Below are 21,529 nucleotides of genomic sequence, written 5' to 3' on the forward strand. Positions count from 1 at the left end.
TCAGGCTAATTATGAACCTCCGACCCCTAAATCTCTCCGTCCGGTACAAGAAGTTTCGGATGGAGTCAATTTATTCGGTAAAAAATCTTCTGCAAAAATAAGTATTCATGGCAACCCTGGATTTAAGGGACGCCTACCTATATATTCCAATAAGGAAGGAATGTCAGAAATTTCTTCGTATGGCGATTCAGATCGAATCAAAAGTTTATCATTTTCAGTGCAGAGCTCTGCTCTTCGGTCTGTCATCCTCTCCAAGGATATTCTAGAAAGTTCTCGGGGAAGCACTAGTCCCTTTGAGACTCCAGTCGGTATCAGTCATACCGTATCTGGACGACTTACTCCTCACGGCTCATTCAAAGAAACAACTCTGTCAAGACTTAGAGTTAACACAACTAAACCTGAGCAGTCTGGGTTGGATCATCAGTTTGGAGAAATCCAAGACGACTCCAACATAAGATATCCTATACCTGGGTTACAGGATTCTGTCAGTGGAATAAAAGATTGTCCTACCGGAAGAAAAGATCTCCAAGATACATCAGCGGATGTCCCTTCTTCAGACAAGTCGCAATTGTACAGTAAGGGAGGTCATGTCTGCCTTAGGGCTCATGACGTCAGCCATCCCAGCGGTACAATGGGCCAGGTTCCACCAAAGAAATCTTCTTCAAAAATTTTTGCTGGAACAGATAAAGATAAAAGATCTGGAAGACTCAGTATTGGTCCCCAACAGGGTGAAACGCTCACGCTGGTGGTGGAAGGGCAGAGAGAACCTGAACAAAGGGGTTCTCTGGGTCCCTCCTATCACGTACATTCTGACCACGGACGTGAGCAGTTGGGGCTGGGGAGCTCATCTCAATACCTTCTGGGTACAAGGCAAGTGGACGCCAGAGGAAAGAAGGTCCTCTTCCAATTGGAAAGAGTTAGTGGCAATCTTAAAAGCTCTACTAGCCTTTCAGGACAAGCTGCAAGGTCACCATCTTCAGGTCCGATCGGACAACGTGACGGCAGTAACATATGTGAACAAGCAGGGAGGCACCAGGAGTCCTCGCCTGATGACATTAGCAAAACAGTTGATCCAATGGGCGGAGATTTATCTAAAATCCATCTGTGCAATTCATTTGAAGGGCGAGCAGAACAACACTACAGATTTTTTGGGCAGACATTTAGTGTCAAACCAGGAGTGGTCTCTACATATGGAAGCCTTCAAACTCATAACGCGTCATTGGGGGTACCCAGAGATAGACCTGTTTGCGACAAAAGAGAATGCCAAGGTTCAAGATTTTTGCTCTCTGTGCCCAGGAGATCACCCTTGGGGGGGTAGATGCATTGCAAATACCATGGAATTTCAATCTATCTTATGCATTTCCACCATTTTATCTCATTCCAAGAGTTTTGTCCAAGTTTCTAGTGGAGGAAACTCGTCTGATTTTGGTGGCTCCGTTCTGGCCCAAGAGACCTTGGCTCACAATGATGCAAGAATTATCAGAACCACCCTTGAGTCTTCCGTACAGACAGGACCTCCTGTCACAAGGCCCTCTTTTGCACCCCCAGATACCCATGCTGAAGCTGTCAGCATGGTTACTGAAGAAGAAATTCTGAGACGGAAAGGCCTATCAGAAAAAGTTATCCTAACCCTGCTCCAGAGTAGAAAGCCGGTTACTCGGGCCATCTACGGGGAAGACCTGGAAAAAATTCAATTCCTGGCTGACAGAGCAGGGTGAATCCAACAAAAGTGTTAAAAAACATTGGTTCTTACAAGACGGGGTAGACAAAGGATTATCCCCTTGCACTATCAAGGTGCAAATAGAAGCCCTAAGTGTTTACCTTGATAAACGTCTACAAGAAGATCAGCTTATCTATAGGTTCTGTAAGGCAATTTCCAGACAGAAACCAATTAAAACAAAAGCAACTCCAACGTGGGACCTGTCAGTCGTCCTTAAAGCGGATCTCCACCCTAAATAAAACATAATCTCAAACTTAATAATGCTCCTGAACAATGCTGTATCCGATATGTGCATCTAAAAAAACGTTTACTGTACCTTATAACCAAGATAGGCTTCCGGTCTGCAGACATCGGGTTTCCGTCGGGTTTTCCATTCTTTCCTGTCCCGCGCAGTGTCTTCTGGGAGCTTGTGTCATAGCTCCCTTGTTATCATATTTGGCCCGTGTTAGAGGAAACATCGCGCGACTTCGTCCAGCAGGAAGTGACGCGCGATCTAAACAATGGAAGGAGGGCGGGCATTTGAAATCTCTCCATTAGACAGATCCACCGCAACAAGGAAGTGCCGAGCTGTGGGCTTATGCCCACAGTTAAAATGGAGCAGGAACCGGATGGAGGAATATAAGTTGTTATTTGCCACTGTATAGCAGCGGAGCGGCCGGGGGAGACAGTACATGCGAGTAGCGCTAATTCGGGTCATTATACTTTTAAAGAGCCATTTAAAAAAAAAACGTTTTTGGGGTGGGAGATCCGCTTTAAAGCTTTTTTGGGCTCCTCCGTTTGAACCCATCTCGGAGGCCCCTCTTAGACTGCTCACTCTGAAAACAGTGCTCCTGGTAGCAATTACTACAGCACGCAGAGTTGGTGAAATACAAGCGCTTTCAGTCAGAGAGCCTTTTCTTCAAATTTTGGAAGACAGAATAATTTTGAAGACAGACCCTGGGTTCCTGCCAAAGGTAACATCAAATTTTCACAGGTCCCAAGATATTATTTTACCTTCCTTTTGTCAGAATGCTTCTAATAAAAAGGAGAGGCAGTTCCATCTTCTAGACGTAAGAAGATGTATTCTAGAATATTTACATACAACAAACCCCTTCAGAATGACAGATTCCTTGTTTGTTCTTTTCTCCGGTCAGCGCAAAGGTCAGAAAACGTCTAAAACCACAATAGCTAGGTGGATTAGGTTAGCTATTCTAGAAAGCTACAGAATAGTGGGTAAAGATTCTCCAGGGGATGTTAAGGCCCATTCCACAAGAGCACTTGCAACATCCTGGGCAGAAAAAGCTGGTGCCACCCCGGAGCAGATTTGTAAGGCTGCCACGTGGTCAAGTTTTTTCACCTTTACAAAACACTACAGACTGGATTTGCTGTCCAGCCAGGATCAAGCCTTTGGGAGGAAAGTCCTCCAAGCTGTGGTCCCACCCTGATCTGGTGAGTACTTGGGGATCCTCTCAAGGGCTGTCCTGGAAGACGACTAGGGAAAATTGGAGTTAGTACTCACCAGTAACTCCTTTTCCGGTAGTCTTCCAGGACAGCATGATCCCACCCTTTTATATCTATAGGTAATGCATTAACGTATTAACCTGTTGTAGTTATATTTTGCAGTTCCATCCTTCGGTTCTTGGTGAAGACTGGCCAGGGACCTGAGGGACCGCCTTTTGAACTGCTGGCAATGTGTTTCCTGTGTCGATGGGAGGGACTCCATCTCTCAAGGGCTGTCCTGGAAGACTACCGGAAAAGGAGTTACCGGTGAGTACTAACTCCAATTTTTATGTAGAGCAGCAATTCTTTTTTTCAGATCCTCAGAGTTCTATGCCATGAGGTGCTATGTTGAACTTCCAATGACCAGTATGAGAGAGTGAGAGCGATAACACCAAATTTAACACGCCTGCTCCCCATTCACACCTGAGACATTGTAACACTGACGAGTCGCATGAAATTGGGGAAGGGAAATTGCTAATTGGGCCCAATTAAAAATGTTGACATTTTCAGATAGGGGGTACTCCCTTTTGTTGCCAGCGGTTTAGACAGTAATGACTGTGTGTTAAGTTATTTTGAGGGGGCAGCAAATTTACGCTGTTATACAAGCTGTACATTCACTACTTTACATTGTAGCAAAGTGTCATTAATTCAGTGTTATCACATGAAAAGATATAATAAAATATTTACAAAAAATGTGAGGGTGTACTCACTCTTGTGAGATACTGTATCACAGAGACTGGTATTGGGGTAATATTTAAGTTTATTGAGATTTCCATACATTAGAGGGTTCCACCATTATTGTGTTATTGATTAGTAAGTTAGTGCTGCACTTTTTTTCCCTCATGCCGACATTTACTTGTGCTAATGTAAAGCAGCATGACCCGGCTATTTATTTCTGTTGCAGCTAGGGATGTTCTCATATACCATACAAACACAGATTGCTGTTAGAAAGAGATGTATTTCTAATACTTAATTACAGCAGAGTACAGTGTGTATAATCGTGGGATGTGTCTACAGTTGAGTAATGGTTACATAAAGCAAGTAAGGGCAATATGTTTACCTTCTGTTGTGCCTGGAGGGCAAGAGCCCAAACATGCTTTGCATTTATAAGGCTGTTACCCATCTTCCTTTGTGCTACTGCTTAGTGTGGCTGCAGAATGAAGGGGGTATGTGTGATTTATTTTGAAGTAGGCTTGATCTCATTTAACATTTACAGGACTAGTTTATCCTCTCGTATTGACTGCAATTACCACAGCATGATCGGAAGTGTAGTTTGATTATCCGGACCATTATGCAGGTTAAGGACCTTGCCCCTTTTTGCGATTCGACACTGTGTCGCTTTAACTGACAATTGCGTGGTCGTACGACGTGGCTCCCAAACAAAATTGGCGTCCTTTTTTCCCCTCAAATAGAGCTTTTTCAACCAGCACCCCCACCCCTGTTTTTCCTTTAGCTGTCAGATGGGGAATCTCCCTGTTGCCAAATGAATAGGGTGAGGGATGAGTCACTGGTTGCTACGACGGATGGGTACTCTCACCCTCAACAAAGTTTGTTGTGTGAAGGAGTAACAAAATTCGAAGTGTCTGGACACTCTTGAATTCCACAGATTATACTTTCCTGTTACAAGAGACTTATTGACTTGTACTAGAAGTTTTGCCTGTTAAAGCGGAGGTCCGTTCAAAAAAAAAAAAAAATTAAAGTCAGCAGCTACTAACACTGTAGCTGCTGACTTTTAATAAGGACACTTACCCGTCCTAGTCGCCAGCGATGTCGGCCCCGGCCGATCCTCGATCCTGGCAGCTTTGTGAATGTGCCGGCTGCTTTATGGGATACACACAGTTCCCAGAATTCAGCGCGCCCCATTCACAAGAAGAAACATAGGAAGAGAATCTACCGCGGAAGATGAAGAGGCAGATTTTTCTTTTTTTTTTTTTTTTTGATTTTTGGTGTAAAAAAAAATTTCAGGATGGAACTCCGCTTTAAGTTTTATGTTATTCAATAATTTAATATTCCCTTGAAGCAGTTGATGTGATTGTAAAGGTTTGTGTTTTTTTATTTTATTTTTTATATTAAAATATTAAACATGTCACACCTACCTGCTCTGTGCAATCATTTTGCAACGAGCAGCCCCAATCATCTTCTGAAGTTCCCCGCCGCCACTCCTGGCTCCCCCCCCCCCCCGCCCCCAGCTGAGTATCATCACAGCAAGTTTCTTGCTATGGGGGCACTCGTGCAAGCCAATGGCTGTATCTAAGCAAATGAGGAGCGAGAGAGCCTCGGCTCTCGTGCACATCCCTGGATCGAGATTTGGCTCGGGTATGTATATAAGGGGGCTGCATGCAGGGGAAGCTGTATGCAGAAGGTAGAAAACCTTCAAACTTTACAAGTACTTTAATTTGTGCTAGTCTTTGCGTTTACGTATTGTCCTCTTTTTCTCCATTACAGATATTTGTCCATGTGAAAAAAAGAGCAACAATTATTGATACAACTGCCTGTGATCCTCATTACAATTTAGCTCATGCAAGTCTTCCTTTTGAAAAGCGCTCTTACCATTTGGAAACCTTTCAAGATGTGGAGAATTTATGGTTTGATTTGCAATTTGTTTGTCTGAATACACCTTTGGGTAAGCAGTGTTTTAACACATTTGTCAGTCTTTTACTGGTCATATTAAATGTTCATTCAACTTAAATACAGTGTGTATCCATACCATTTATTCTGGAGGAAAACCTCTGTAATATACAGTGAGATTATTTTTTCAAAACTGCAACAGCCAGAATATGGACCAGCTGAGCATGACGGCAAATCGGTGTCTATCTATTTTCAAATAACCCCCTTACTTCACTCCACCCCTATTCCATGCTGTAATAAAAAAAAAAGTGTGTGTGTGCAGATGTGCCACTAGTCTCTTGGAGCATTTAGGAGCTGGCAGAGCTCAGGAGTGCATTTTGCACATGTATATTGGATTTACTGTAGCAATTCCAGAAGGCAGCAGGGCCTAGCCTAGGACAGAATAAGCAACAAAACAGTAAAATTAAATAAATGTGTTTTAACGTTTGTATAAGAGGAGGGGAAGGGGGCAAAGTAGGAAATTGTTGTTTTAATTCAGTTAACCACTTCAGCCCCCTAAAGACCGGAGGTGTTTTTACAATTTGGCACTGTGCTGCTTTAACTGGTAATTGCGCGGTCATGCAATGTTGTACCCAAACTAAATTTGCGTGCTTTTTTTCCCACAAATAGAGCTTTCTTTTGATGGTATTTGATTGCCTCTGCGATTTTTATTTTTTGCGATATAAATGGAAAAACGACCAAAAGTTTAGAAAAAAAAATTATATTTTCTACTTTTTGTTATAAGAAAAATCTAATAAACAACATTTTAGGCATACATTTAGGCCAAAATGTATTCAACCACATGTCTTTGGTAAAAAGAAAATTCAATAAACGTATATATTTATTGGTTTAAGCAAAAGTTATAGCGTCTACAATCTAGGGTACATTTTCTGGAATTTACGTCTTTTAGTTTCACTGCCTATCTATTTTTTTGCGGTGCTAAAATGGCAGGGCAGTACAACCCCCCCCCCCCCCCCAAATTACCCAATTTTGGAAAGTAGACACCCCAAGGAGATTGCTGAGAGGCATGTTGAGCCCATTGAATATTTCATTTTTTTTGTCCCAAGTGATTGAATAATGACAACAAATGATATATTGCTCACACATGACATGGTTAGATGTGGAATTACACCCCAAAATACATTTTGCTGCTTCTCCTGAGTAAGGGGATACCACATGTGTGGGACTTTTTGGGAGCTTAGTCGCGTACGGGGCCCTGAAAACCAAGCACCGCATTCAGCATTACTAAGGGTGCAAATTTTTTATTTGGAGGAAAACCACCTGACTTTCAGAAGACAGATCAAAACTCTGCTCTTTTGATGTCATGAGACACGAACAACTAGCGCCCAGAAGCGATTCAGTTCGCATGCGCCGCGCTTTATACGTTTTTCATTCATTCATTCATTCATTCATTCATTTCGCTCCTCACTACCTTTCGCAGTTTCGAAGGCCATAAAATGCCAAAATGACACAACCCCCCCCCCCCCCCCCCCCAAATGACCCCATTTTGGAAAGTAGACACCCAAGCTATTTGTTGAGAAGAATGTTGAGTCCATGGAATGTTTTATATTTTGCCACAAGTTGCGGGAAAATTACAAACTTTTTCTTTTTTTTGCACAAAGTTGTCACTAAATGATATATTTCTCACACATGCCATGGGCATATGTGGAATTACACCCCAAAACACATTCTGTTGCTGCTCCTGAGTATGGGGATACCACATGTGTGGAACTTTTTGGGAGCCTAGCCGCGTACGGGTCCCCAAAAACCATGCACCGCCTTCAGGCTTTCTTCCCTTTATTGGGTAATAAATGGCAGGTGCCCTGACGCTATAAAAAGCAAACTACCGTATTTTCTTAATCATACACCACAGGACACAGAGACTAACACAATGAGTTATATGCTCACCAGAGGTGATTGGACACTGGTACAACCAATCAGAGACAGTTCCCCTCCATATAGCCCCTCCCATCCGGGAAGTACCTGCTAAAATAGACCCTTCGGGGCTAAGGAGCTATGCCTTTTTTGGATCCATCCAAGAGGCTATGAAGCCAAAACTGGAATGGATCCGGGCCTCTTGCAAGAGGCGTCGCCTGTAATGTCTCTGTTCAGGGGACTGGGCTCTGGTGTCCTACACTTTTTGTATTAAGACTTAAAGTCCTGGTCAGTCTTTTACAAGGCCCAGGGGGAAGTCTCCTTTAAATAGGAAACTCGTATCCCCAAAGGTTGGCACACAAAGCCCACCAGGAGGGGTGAAGATTGGTACTGTCTGAAAATCTTTCAGCAGAAAAACCTGCAGCAGGGATTAAGGTAAGGGGAAAAGGAGCCTAAGGTTTTATCTGAAGGACCTTTTTCAAAATTTTGAGGGGTGTCTTCTCAAATTGGCCACTAGATGGAGTAAATAGCTGAGTTTCGTCTCACCTCATTCAGAACAGTGTCGGATCCATTGGACGAGCACACTTCCTCCGTTGCAGAGCTCTGCTGAACATGGCCACCGCTGCTGCTCTTATAGACACCGGTAAGAAGCCCCAGAAGGCAGGGGGGAAGCTTGTTAGGCTCCCAGGAAGCTGCCATTGTGCCTAGGTCGTGGGGGCGCGCTTTATCGACTAGTCAGAAGGAAGGGGAGGGGAGCAGGGAGAGACGTGCACGGGCGCGCACGCCGTTTTTAAAGGAAATGGCGCTCTTCTAAGAGCCAAAGATCCATCTAGAAGGCCAGCAGCTCTTCCCACGGGACACCGCAGCATTGGGGGCACGTAAGCTCTAGGTGGTTGGTAGGACCCGTTCGCCTCCGGAGTCCCACGATCGGTCCCCGGAGCTGAAGAACGGGGAGAGCTGTGTGTAAACACAGCTTTCCCCGTTCAATGTGGCGCTGTCATTGATCGTCCGTTCCCCGATATAGGGAAAGGCAATCAATGACGTTGCGCGTCCAGCCCCACCCCCTACAGTTAACTACAGCGCCCCCTAGTGGTTAACTACCAAACTGCAATTGTCGTCATTTTCACAGTAAACAATTAATTTTTTTAGCATTTTTTGCTGTGAAAATGACAATGGTCCCAAAAATGTGTCAAAATTGTTCAATGTGTCCGCCATAATGTCGCAGTCATGAAAAAAATCGCTGATCGCCGCCATTAGTATTAATCCTCCATTTTCTAAACACTATAAATTTTGCGCAAACCAATCGATCAACGCTTATTGCGATTTTTTTTTTTTTTTTTAACCAAAAATAGGTAGAAGAATATGTATCGGCCTAAACTGAGGGAAAAAAACTTTTTTATATATTTTTGGGGGATATTTATTATAGAAAAAAGTAAAAAATATTGCATTTTTTTGAAAATTGCCGCTCTTTTTGTTTATAGCGCAAAAAATAAAAACCGCAGAGATGATCAAATACCACCCAAAAAAAAGCTCTATTTGTGGGAAAAAAGACGCCAATTTTGTTTGGGAGCCATGTCGCACGACCACGCAATTGTCAGTTAAAGCGACGCAGTGCCGAATCGCAAAAAGGGGCCTGGTCCTTTACCTGCATTTTTGTCCGGGTCTTAAGTGGTTAAGCAGGAAGTTGGCATTTCTGATTGCCATCTCTTCAGCTAGAAGAGTATCTGAATTAGCAGCTCTTTCTTGCAAAGAGCCTTACTTAGTTTGTCATAAAGACAAAGTTGTACTACGACCCCATCCTGCCTTTTTACCTAAGATGGTGTCCGCTTTTCATTAAAATCAGGGCGTTGTCCTGCCTTCTTTTTTTTTTTTTCTGGATTTGCAGACAGTGGATGAAAAATTATTACACTCTCTAGATCTCGTGAGAGCAGTAAAGGTGTATCTGCAGGCAACCGCTCAGATACGCAAAACAGATTTTTTTTGTTGTCTGATGGTCCCAAGAAAGGGACAAGCGGCGTCAAGATCCACTATCTCCAGGTGGATTCGACGGACAAGGAGGATGCCGCCTTCGGGCGAAGTGTGCTGCGGGCAGTGGTATAGAGCTTCTAGTCCTGGGCGGCCTGCTTGATCTGGGTCTCCCCCCCTTTCATATGGAGCATTGCTCTGGGACGTCCCATTGTGTAAAGACTGTGTCCCGTGGTATACGTTAAAGAAAATAGGATTTTCTTTATCGTGCATCCAGGGACACAGAGAAGCATAGTAATTACTATGTGGGTTATAGAGTCTTCCTTCAGGTGATGGACACTGCCCCCCCTAAGGCAGGAAGTTCCCTCCCCTATATAACCCCTCCCATACTGGGAGCACCTCAGTTTTTTCACCAGTGTCTAAGGTGTTGGTCACGAGTGAACCTGTGCTCTGAGGAGCTCCACTGGAGGGATCCATGCTGGATTTAAAAAGCCTCCATAGAAACCAGATCCGTCCAAAGTGCTTTTTAGCCAAAGTGGACGGTACCCGGGCCCCGGTTGAGAAGAACCGGGTTTGGCCTGTAATGCTCCTCTTTTGAGGGCTGGATCCTGGGTTTCGGTGCTTTGGTTAATTTCCCAATACCAAAAGCTTACTGACAGGGTGCGATATGGGTCCAGGGGTGTGGTCTTCCTGTCCATGGACCCTGGTCCCTGAAGGTCTGCAGACTCAGCTCTCCGTGATGGGCGAAGATTGGACTGCCTGTATTTTGCAGAGTCCTGCAGCATTGGATAAGGTAAGTGAAGGGCCTTTCAGAACTTGGTTCTGAAAGTTTCTAGGGCTGAAACAACTAATCGATTAATCGACAACTAATCGATTATGAAATTAATCGATTACAATTTTCATAATCGATTAATCGGCCAGTAAAATAATGGGGTTAAAAAAAACTAAAATTAGCCCTTTATAGTACAAAAAAGCAAATCGCTACTGTAAATATTGCTTTCACCGTCCCACAGTAAAAAAAATGAACCCCTTACAGTAGCGATTATTTGCTCTTTTTGTACTTATTTTTGTTTTTTTAACCCCATTATGTTACTATACATCTCAGGCCTGGGTTCACACCTCTGTTTTTTGCAGAAACAGACTACAGTTAATTTACATGTTTTCCTATGGGACACGTTCACATCATTTTTTTTTTCAGCTGCTGCGTATTTGGAAAGGGCCAGGACTTTTTAACGCAAAAGGGTGCTATTTTGTTTTTTTTTGTTCAATATACTTCAATGGAGAAGCTGCAGAAAAGCATGTAATGTGTTTTTGCGTCAATTTGTATTTTGTAATCTGCCCAACAACAAATTGGCCCAAAAAAAAAAAAAAAAAAATATTTTTTTTTTTAAAGGCTATTATCCGATTAATCGAAACAATAATCGGCCAACTAATCGATTATAAAAATAATCGTTAGTTGCAGCCCTAAAAGTTTCCTTCTTTTGAGCCATTATGCTAGTTTGCCTAAAGTTTACCTGTCTGTGCCTCTCTCTCCTTTCATTGTCCTGGTGTAGCAGTGATTGTGAGGTTTATCTATAATGAGTATGTGCCATTTAGCCTCCACCTGCTGGTAGTTGGCTCCTGGGGATGGTTCCTCCAAAACTTTGGCTGCAGAAGTGTTTGTTTTTGGTCCTCACATGCTGGCTTCGGCTGACAGCAAACTCGTGCACGGGCGCGCAATAGTCATCATAGGCGTGCGCGCAATAGCCTACTTTTATGCGTCCCGGCGCTCCGGGACACGCGCGGCCTCGGAATAGGCGCGCAGCGGGACACGCGTGCGCATGTGCACGGCGACGCGCGCACAAGGATTTGTTTCAGCTGCTCTCTATGAGCCTGAAATTGCAGGACAGAGCAGGTCAGGTGAGTTGCACCTAGTCCATAAAGCTCAGTCTACCTCATCCATCCTGGCTGACGGTGGACACAGAGTTTTTTTGTGCATAAATTGACAGTGGCATTTTCTTAAGGCGCATAGTGTGCTCTGCATCTCGCTGACCATCAAATAGCAGCACCAGTGCTGGTCTATAGGTGCGCAAGTGGATGCAATTCCTGACTGTGAGTACCTCGGCTTTACTATGGCAAAGGGCTCAGGGACTAAAAATGCAAAAAGACAAAGGGTTCGCCATCAGGCTCAGAGGATCTCGGGCATGCTCCTGCGGCTATTTTCTCTCCTGAGAAATTAGAGGTGGCCCAGGCTATTGGGTGCCTCAGCTGCCCTTGCCCCGCCTGCTCCAGTGTTTGTAACAGAGGAGGCTCTGGCCTCAGCCATGGGTGGACTGGAGGAAAGATTGACAACTTTAATTGCATCTTCTCTTTCAAGAGATAAACGCACCAGGTCTCCCTCTCCCTCTGCAGAGTTCCTTTTGACGGAACAACTATCCCCGGAAGAGGTTTATTTACCTTCAGGGGATCAGGCAGAGGGTCAGTCAGATGTCTCGGAGGAACCGTTTTTGGCTTCTCAGTCCGAAAGGTTGTTAGTACAGTCCCTTACTGAGATGGTCCGTTCGGCCTTCAAGTTACCTCTATTAGAGGTCTCTTCTTTGGGCTCTTTGAAAGCCCCTCAGGCAGATTATTCCTTTCCGGCACATCCGCTATTAGGAGGTCTTATCTATCAAGATTGGGAACATCCAGATAGATTGTTTCTGCCTCCAAAAAAAAAATCTATTTTATATCCCATGGAAAAGTTCACTAAAAATGGAGTGTCCCTGCAGTGGATGCGGCTGTCTCCTGTGTGAACAAGATTCTGACCTGTCCGGTGGACAACGTGCAAAAGTTTAAAGACCCGACAGGAGACATTGTTAAAAACATAATTCGCTACATCTCTTCGGTATCTGCCAAGCCTTAAAAGACCAGATGAAGCAGGTCTTGGAAGATGTCCCGGCTCAGCAAGCTTGGGAGTTGGCCGACTTTCCCAAGGCATTATGCTTTGCAGTATATGCCATCAAGGACTCTATACAACAGTCCTTCCGCCTTACGCTACTTTTGGTACATATGCATAGGCTAATGAAGCGGTTAATGATTCTAATGCCCTGTACACCCGATCGGTTCATCTTATGAAAACGAACCGATGGATTTTTTCATCAGATATCCGACTAAGCTGACTTTCATCAGTCTTGCCTACACACCATCGGTTAAAAATCCGATAGTGTCCAACGCAGGTTTGCAGTAGAACATCGCCACTTCCAGTTTGTGGCTCTGCCCTTTGGTGTGGCTACCCCCCCCCCCACGGGTATTTACAAAGGTACTAGCCCCTCTGTTGGCAAATCTCAGAGCACAAGGCTTAGCGATAACAGCCTATCTAGAAGATCTACTCGTGATGGATCAGTCAGAGGCAGGATTAGATCATGCTGTGCTCACCACAATAAAATACCTGGAACATTTAGGATGGATTGTAAACTTACAAAAATCCTCTTTACAAGCCCAAAGAAGGCTAGAGTATTTGGTCATGGTCATAGACACAGCCCAAAGCCGGGTATTTCTATCAGAGCCAAAGATCAAGTCACTAAAGGACCTGATCCACAAGGTCAAGGCAAAGAAAAGACCATCTATTCGTATTTGCATGAGGCTATTGGGGAAGATGGTCGCCTTCTTCGAGGCTGTTCCTTACGCCCAGTTTCATTCAAGACTACTGGAACAGGAAGATCCAGGCTCTGGATTTACCCATGCGCCTTTCTTTTACAGGTGCGCCAAAGCTTCAGTTGGTGGTTAAAGACCAAAAACTTGCGGAAATGAAGATCCTTTCTCCCAGTCACCTGGAAGGTGGTGTCTACGGATGCCAGCCTAATAGGCTGGGGAGCAGTATCAGAAGAAGCTTCAGCCCAGGGAACCTGGGCCAAGACCGAAAGCAGCCTGCCCATCAACATACTGGAAATATGGGCAGTATATTTAGTCAAGTCTCCCTTGTGCCCATGGGGTCTGAATTTAGTATTGTCGGTGTTACAGAAGCAATCTTTTGAACCTATTCGCCAGATTTCGCTGATTCTTTTAAGAAGGAAATTGGCCTTTTTGATTTCTATCTCTTCAGCTAGAAGAGTATCTGAATTAGCAGCTCTTTCTTACAAAGAGCCTTATTTAGTTTGTCACAAAGACAAAATTGTACTACAATCCCATCCTGCTTTTTTTACCTAAGGTGGTGTCGGCCTTTCATTTAAATCAGGACATTGTTTTGCTGGATCCGCTGACAGCGGAGGAAAAATTATTGCACTCTCTAGATCTAGTCAGAGCAGTAAAGGTGTATCTGCAGGCAACCGCTCAGATACGTAAAACAGATGTTTGTTTATTTTGCCAGATGGTCCCAAGAAGGGACAAGCGGCATCAAAATGCACCATCTCCAGGTGGATTCGACACACAATTATTCAAGCCTATGGTTTAAAGAACAGGACTCCTCCTTTTTCTGTTAGGGCACACTTTACTAGGGCGATAAATGCTTCATGGGCAGTGCACCACCAGGCTTCGTTGGCTCAGATCTGCAAAGTTGTAACTTGGTCCTCAGTCCACACATTTTCCAAATTCTATCAAGTGGACGTGAAAGGACAAGAGGATGCCGCCTTCGGGCAAAGTGTGATGCGGGCAGCGGTATAAAGCTTCTTGTCCATGGCGCCCTGCTTGATCTGTGTCTCCCACCCTTCATATGGAGCATTGCTCTGGGATGTCCCATTATGTAATGACTAAGGCTCTGTGTCCTTTGGTGTACGAGAAAGAAAATGGGATTTTTAAAACCGCTTACCTGTAAAATCCTTTTCTTGGAGTGCACCACGGGACACAGAGGTCCCCCCTTCTTTTGGGAACCTTATTGCTTGCTACAAAACTGAGGTACTTCCCTGATGGGAAGGGGTTATATAGAGGGGAACTGTTCAATTGGTTGTGCCAGTGTCCAATCACCGTTGGTGACCCTTAACCCATTATGTAATGACTAAGGCTCTGTGTCCCGTGGTGTACTCCAAGAAAAGGATTATACAGGTAAGCTGTTTTAAAAATCCTATTTTTATCTTCAAATACAGAAAGTTTTCTTCACAGTAAGAGCTGTGAAAATGTGGAATAGACTGCCTCCAGAGGTGGTTCAGGCCAGCTCAGAAGATTGATTTTTAGTAAGGCCTGGATGCTTTCCTAAATGTACATGGTATAACTGGGTACTAACATTTATAGGTAAAGTTTATCCAGGGAAAATCCGATTGCCTCTCGGGGAATCAGGAAGGAATTCTTTCCACTGCTGTAGCAAATTGGAGCATGCTCTGCTGGCAAAACCTTCCCCTGGATCAACTGTGGGTAGAGAATTGGGTATATGGGATTGTATGATATTTTTTATATTTTTTTGTATGGTTGGACTAGATTGACATGTCTTTGTTCAACCTGACTAACTATAACTATACTTAACTTTGTAAACATGCACAAACATAACGCAGGAAGCGACTTCACAGACAAACGTGGATGGAAAACTGCTTGGTCTTTTCCCTCAAAGTAGTCTCCGTCTTCCACCTTCATCAGAATAATGTCCTTCCCCAAAACATCCTAGGACCATTTTTCTTCACTGTCTGGAAGTGATGCACGCAGTGAGTGTTTATCTGCTTTTAACAAATTGGATTCACTTTTTGGGCTTTCTGAAAGTTTCCACATGGGTCTCCCTGCCTCTTGCTTAACCATTCTAAGATTTGCAAGACTACAGATGAGTCTGTTAAACCCACAACATTATTTAGTTTACACATTTAGTACAATAAAATAAATGTTTCCCACTAAATGATTAGGATTCATACCCAAGCACTTGCATTTTTTGCCGGCCTGTAATATTGCTTCTGCACTGGATCCTGTTGTGGGTCCTCTGCTTGACATCTAGTGCAACATAAGCAAGTTCCCACAGATTGCTTTACAGGTCCAGAGTCGTGTTCTTTCTGGTGCAAACTTGAAGACCCTTGCTTAGGTATGCCTTTCCTACAGGGGTCTTCAGAGTTTTAGCTATGATGCAGCCAAGTTGATAGAAAACTCGAAAAGTAGACGTAAAAAGTATAAAATCATGGCGTGAAGCAAGCTTCTCTCATCTAAGCAAAAACTGAGCCCATCTGGGAGTGGAAGGGTTATTATGAGGGATATCCTAGCAGCTATTAGCCAATGTCTAGTCACTTGAAGTTAGTTGCATATAACCCAGTGGTAACGATTAAAGCCTGTGCCCATACTGTAAAGGAAATAGGATGTTTGACCTACCAGTGTGGCAAAACATCAACTAACCTGTACCCAAAAGAGCACAAATGATAGTTAATCTTTTTATTACCCATATTCTGCAACAGGATTAAAGTTACAGTGGCAGAATACTGTATATAATACTGTGTAACATTTTCACAGTTTAGGTGTGATCATTGCACTAAAGCTGTTCCAAGCGATTTACCTGCAGGAGAACAAAGAAAAGGTGCCCTACTCCTAAGTAGTAGTAAACCAAACATTTGCTGCAGTCACATTTTTTCATAAATTACCTCTAACTTTTTTTTTTTAATGCCCTATTAGAGATTTACCAGTTTACCACCCTATTTTATAAAAAAAAAAAATCAGTCTGTGTATACTACTCCCTGGTATTACTTGGCATATTGCTGGAATATCTGTAATCTGTATGCTTTGTTGTATTTTGTAGGAGTTGTACGCAACCCTCGTGGAAAGAAAATTAACACATCGGAACAAGATAATCTGCCAGGACAAGATATGGATGCAGAATCTGAAGAAAGGCAGAATCTGGAGAGAAAGTGCAACATTCTCGACAGTGTTATGTATGTACCAGTTTAGCTATGAAACAATTTTTAGTCAAAATATGCCAGATCTGAAAATTTCTGTATTTGGTGAAGCAATTTTTCTGGCAGTTGCGTGTCCTTTTTTTTATGTTGCAGCATAACTGCAGATAGAACCAATATCAATAAGTATTTACTGTACATGCAGTTTGACAAGATACTTCCCATGTTAATTTTGTAATTAAAAAATGTATAAAACAAGTGTAATTGTGAGAAGCTTCACTTTACAATTTTATGAGAGAATGCTTCTATTTAATTTCTTTGGGCCCAATCGCCCTAATGCTTGAGTGATAATGCAGGCACATTAGTGTTAAAGTGGCCGTATAGTTTTCTTTTAAAAATTGTCAAAACTACAACGCATAGAGTAATCCAGCAACATAACGGAGAATCTTTTTGCAGGAATAAGGATGTTACTATATCGGTTACTATTTTCCCCAATACACATATGAGGATTGGAGGTTCATGTTCTCAACAAGGACACAGACTGCAATAAAAACCTAATTTGGAGAAGTTTTGCAGCATTGAACCACTGCTTTCCATAGCTAATAATGACTTGTATGCATTTGCTGTTTTTTCCCACTTCCCACTTTTTTTTTTAATTCTTTATGTTCCCTTTTTGAGCTCCAGCTGCCCTGCAACCGTCATTTTTTTTTGTGCCACTGGGAGCTATGAAGTCCTGTAGGAGTGAGATCTACTGCCACACTGGAGCTAAAATTTTATGGCCAGCCATTCAGTGTCACGCACAGGCATACTTCTACCTGTCTTGGACCTCCTGAGGTCCTCAGACTACTGACCCTTTAAAATGCACATGCTATTCCCAGGAGCCCTGCATGGGGCCTGGAAGGCTTTGGAACATTATTTGCTTGTTTTGCAGTCCTTTAACCTTTCCCACTAGTATTCTGGTAGCCCCACCTTGCTAGTGCACTGGCAATTTCTGACATGAATTTTTCAAGTGCTAAAGGATTCAAAGTCTAATCTTTGAGATATCCTTTCAAACCTTTTTGTGTCCTCTGGAAACCCTTTTGGCCCTGCAGATATCTGGCAAAAAGCATTATTCGGGTCCACATTTACCAGTGCATCAATGCTTCCCTCACTTGCTGTGGTTTCTCTTACTTGGTCCTGCCATGGGCATGGCTCCACACCCCTAGTGTTCACCTCAGCACTGTGTTCCTTTTGTTAACTTGGCTACATTCCCAGGACCTCCCTTGTGGGATTTTTTGATGATTTCCAATAATTTCTGTTGCTGTTTGCTTTTTATGGTGAGAACAGTGTAGACTTTGGAAAGGTTCAAGTATACTGTAATTTCTGAGATTGTCACTGCATGATATTTCTCCAAGCGAAAAGGCCAATGCTCTGCTTCTGAAATCACCCTCTATGGTCAATCCCACTCAGCAGTTGGCATGATAATCTTGGACCCTTCGAGGATGTTTGGCTCTATTCCAGCCTCTACGTTGCTATTTGGTCTTCCTGGGACACCTTGGTTCAGTCTTTGAGTCAACTTGTCCCAGGTCTGCTGGCTAGATATCTAACTCTGGTGCCAGGGTGCTCCTTCCTGATTCACTGAAAAATTCCTATGGCCAATGCCAGACTTGGGAGAGGGTTCTCGACACCCTTGGTGTAGGGATCAACTTGATCATTGGAGCTATCCCCATTCAAGCTCAATATTCAGGAAAAATTAGCACTATGGTTGTCCCTGCAGCAGTGGGCTGGAGGGTCATCCTCTCCAATATCAGTTAGAAAACAGCACAACTGCAGAATACATGCCACTGGGGTGAAGCCAGTGGTCTTGTCGTGGCAAGGGCAGTAAGGGGTTTCTGTCCTTGGCTGAATTCAATCAGCCCAAGAGTGAATGATGAGCAGTTTCCTTCTGCAGACAGAACCCATAGCGTGGGATTGAATCTTATACCCTGTGGTATTCTGGGCTCAGTTTTGTAGGTAAAGGACACTGGATGTGGTCCGTTGGTCACTGGAGTTCACTAACACACTAGACAGATTTGTTTCCAGGTACAGGATCCACTTTTGGGTCAACAGATGTTCTGGTGGCTTTGTGACATCAGCACAGTTTGCTCTTCACCTCTACTACCTTTTAACCGAACCCTTATTGGGGACAGGGTTTCACTGAGTTGGAGGTTCTTGTGTGGTAAATGTTGGGTGGTTTATGTTACGCAGGTTCTACCGTCCGTTTGACAGTTGTTGCTTGTTTTGAGGAATAATAATTCTTTGATTAAGTTCCTGACCTGTTTACAGTCATGTTTTTATCAACACATTTCTGTTGCAGATATCGTATGAAGTTCCACTGGTACCACTCTCTTGTAACTTCAGTGAATTGGTTTGAGTCTCTAAGCCTGGATTCACACCAATGCAGTTTTAATACTTTTTGCATTTTGAAGATTTGCACTACAGTCCATTTAACATGATTTCCTATAGAACACGTTCTGTAGTGCAAATCTGCAAAATGCAAAAAGTACTAAAAATGCATGATCACACTCATCACATCCAGCCTAAGTGCCTCTGCTCTTTTGAATAATTTCAGTATATTTTCTCTTTCTCCCCTTACTCACTGGGTTGCCCCACTGTGAGACTTGTTTGAGCTTGCAGCCTTGGCCCATAGACCCTCTCTGATCCCATGTACGGATATATTGGTGTTGAGACCTCGAACTTCCTTTCTTGATCATACATCACGGGACACAGAACTTTTAATTACTTAATGGGTTATGTAGTCACCACAGGTGATTGGAAACTGGCAAACCCAATTAAAATTGAGCTCCCAAATGGAGAGTACCTCAGTTTTTTCGCCAGCGTTAAGGTGGTTGATCACGTTCAATATGTGCTAAGAAAAAAAATGCTCTTTTGATGGTCTGGCTGTTGAGACCTAGGAGCTATAAACGGATCCATTCCTCTGGCTGAAATCAAAGGCCTAAGATGGTTGGTACCCGGGCCTCGTGCAAGAAGAAACAAGGTTTTCCTGTAATGTCTCTCTGCGGAGGTCTGGGCTCTGGGATCCAGACTTTGGTGTACTAATACATCTGTGGTACTAAAAGTTTCTAGGAGAGTCTTCTACAGGTCGAGGTATGAGGTTTTCTCGAATAAAACCATTGGTAAACCTGAAGTTTGGCTCAACTTGCCCGCCGTGATGGGTGAAAGCTGGAACTACTTTTAGTTGCTTTCCTGTGGCATGGATCAGGTAAGAAGAGGATCATTTTATTTATGTATTATCTTCTTTGGAGTAGGATGTCTTTGCTGGTTCTCACCACTGGAGGGAGTAAGTGCAGACCTGGTGTTTTCTTACATAGCCTTCCAGGATACATGCTCAGTGAAGTCGGTCAAATATAACATCACTCACCTCTTTCCGCTGCAGGCTCTGCCACAATACGCATACAGGGGTCCACAAGATGCCCCCCAGTGAACTCTCCCCCCTCTTCCTCATCTCCTGGGCCCCGCCAAGACAGAGGTGTGTGCGCACCAAGAGCGCGTTTTACTGTCTGAATAGAGACATGGCTAGGGGGAAGGTCAAAGTGGTTGCTAGTGATCCATGCGCAATGCAGGACACCTGTGTGCAGGTGCCAAGAGGCTGGTTCAAAAGCCCAGCATGCCAGAGCCTTCTGTAAGCGGCATGGACACAGAGCTGTGAGCTGTGAGCATTCCTGTGGATTGAACCAGGCAAACCTAAGACTCCTACTCGGTATCACGTTGTGCAGCTCATATTTTGTGTATTGTAAGACGATAGTACAACAGCAATTGCATTTGTATTGTGGATAGTACCTTTGCTTTGCAGTAAGGACTATGTCCCTGAGAAGATGGTCTAGGGCGAATAAAAGAGGCACCAGAAAATTCCAGCGTACAGCTAGGGATTCTGAGCTTGCCTGCAGTTTACCATCCCCCTCTGTCAGCCTGATAGCAGCCTCACAAGGTGAGCCCCTGTCTGGTTTTGCAGCTTCTCCTATGGCAGCTCCTGTATACGTCACTGAGAATGCTTTAAAAGTTACTTTGGATGCCTTGGAAGGAAGGATTGCCAATATTGTCGCAACCTCCTTGAGAGATAGCAGAAAGCGGGGTAGATCCCCTTCATCTGCTCTAGCTCTATTTTCAGTTGAGCCTTCTGAGGGTGAAAAATCCCTCTCTGGAGATGAGGATCATGTGCAGTCTGAGGACTCAGAAGATGAGATGTTTCCTGTGATGTCTCAGTCGCTAAAGATGCAGGTGCAATATTATGCAGAGATGGTGCGTGCCACTTACAAATTGCCTCCTGTTGAAGCTTCTAGGCCTTCTAGGTTTCCTCTTTGGGATCCTGGAAATCCCCACAGGCTGCATGTGCCTTTCCAGTTCATCCCTTGCTGGATAAACTGATGTATGATGACTGGGTTCACCCAGATAAACAGTTTTCTCCTCCTGAGCAGTTTTCCCGCCTTTATCCTATGGAGGAAGGTTTCACCAAGAAATGGGGGGTACCTGCTATTGATGCAGCTATTTCTTGTGCAAACAAAAACCTGACCTGTGCTTTTGACAACGTGCAGGGTTTTAAGGGTCCAACTGATAAAAACCTGGAGTCCCTATTAAAAGCCTCCTCTGCCATGGCTGGGGCTGTGGTACAACATGCAGTTACAGCCATTGGTGCATGTCAGTTCCTCAAGGAACAAATGAAGCAGATGATTAACCTCCTCCCTACAGAGGAGATTGAGGTTTATGAGGACCTTCCTAAGGCCTTATACTTTGCGATTGATGCGATTATGGACTCTGTTCAACAAGCATCTCACTTGAATCTCCTGCAGGTACACATGCGCAGGTCACTTTGGTTAAAACATTGGGAGGCCGAGGCTTCCTGCAAGAAATACTTGGCAGCGTTCCCCTTTTGGGGGATAACGCCTGTTTGGGGATGACCTGGATAAATACATTCAAAAGATTATCGGAGGCAAGTCTACTCTATTTCCGGTTAAGAAAAAGAGTAAGTGTCCCTCATTTAAACATACTCTTTCTCTAGCCCCTGGAAGCTCAGTCTCCAGGCAGTGGCGACGGCCGCCCCAGTCTAACAATAGGGGAAAAGCCCAGAGCCAAGCCCAAGGGCAGAAAAGAACTTGGAGTT

The 21,529-nt window shown here is 43.9% G+C and overlaps 1 protein-coding gene across 2 annotated transcripts in view; it reads left to right on the plus strand.

Annotated features, from left to right (window-relative positions):
- The window catches only part of GTF3C1 (general transcription factor IIIC subunit 1), a 307,903-nt gene that overhangs the window by 108,381 nt on the left and 177,993 nt on the right, over positions 1-21,529 (plus strand). For both annotated transcript variants that reach the window (XM_040356997.1, XM_040356999.1), the window contains 2 exons: positions 5,645-5,822; positions 16,299-16,431. In XM_040356997.1, coding sequence (XP_040212931.1) covers positions 5,645-5,822; positions 16,299-16,431 — 311 coding nt within the window. The remainder of the gene's footprint in view (positions 1-5,644; positions 5,823-16,298; positions 16,432-21,529) is intronic.

The sequence above is a fragment of the Rana temporaria genome, chromosome 6 (genome assembly GCF_905171775.1).
Source record: "Rana temporaria chromosome 6, aRanTem1.1, whole genome shotgun sequence".
Taxonomy (NCBI): domain Eukaryota; kingdom Metazoa; phylum Chordata; class Amphibia; order Anura; family Ranidae; genus Rana; species Rana temporaria.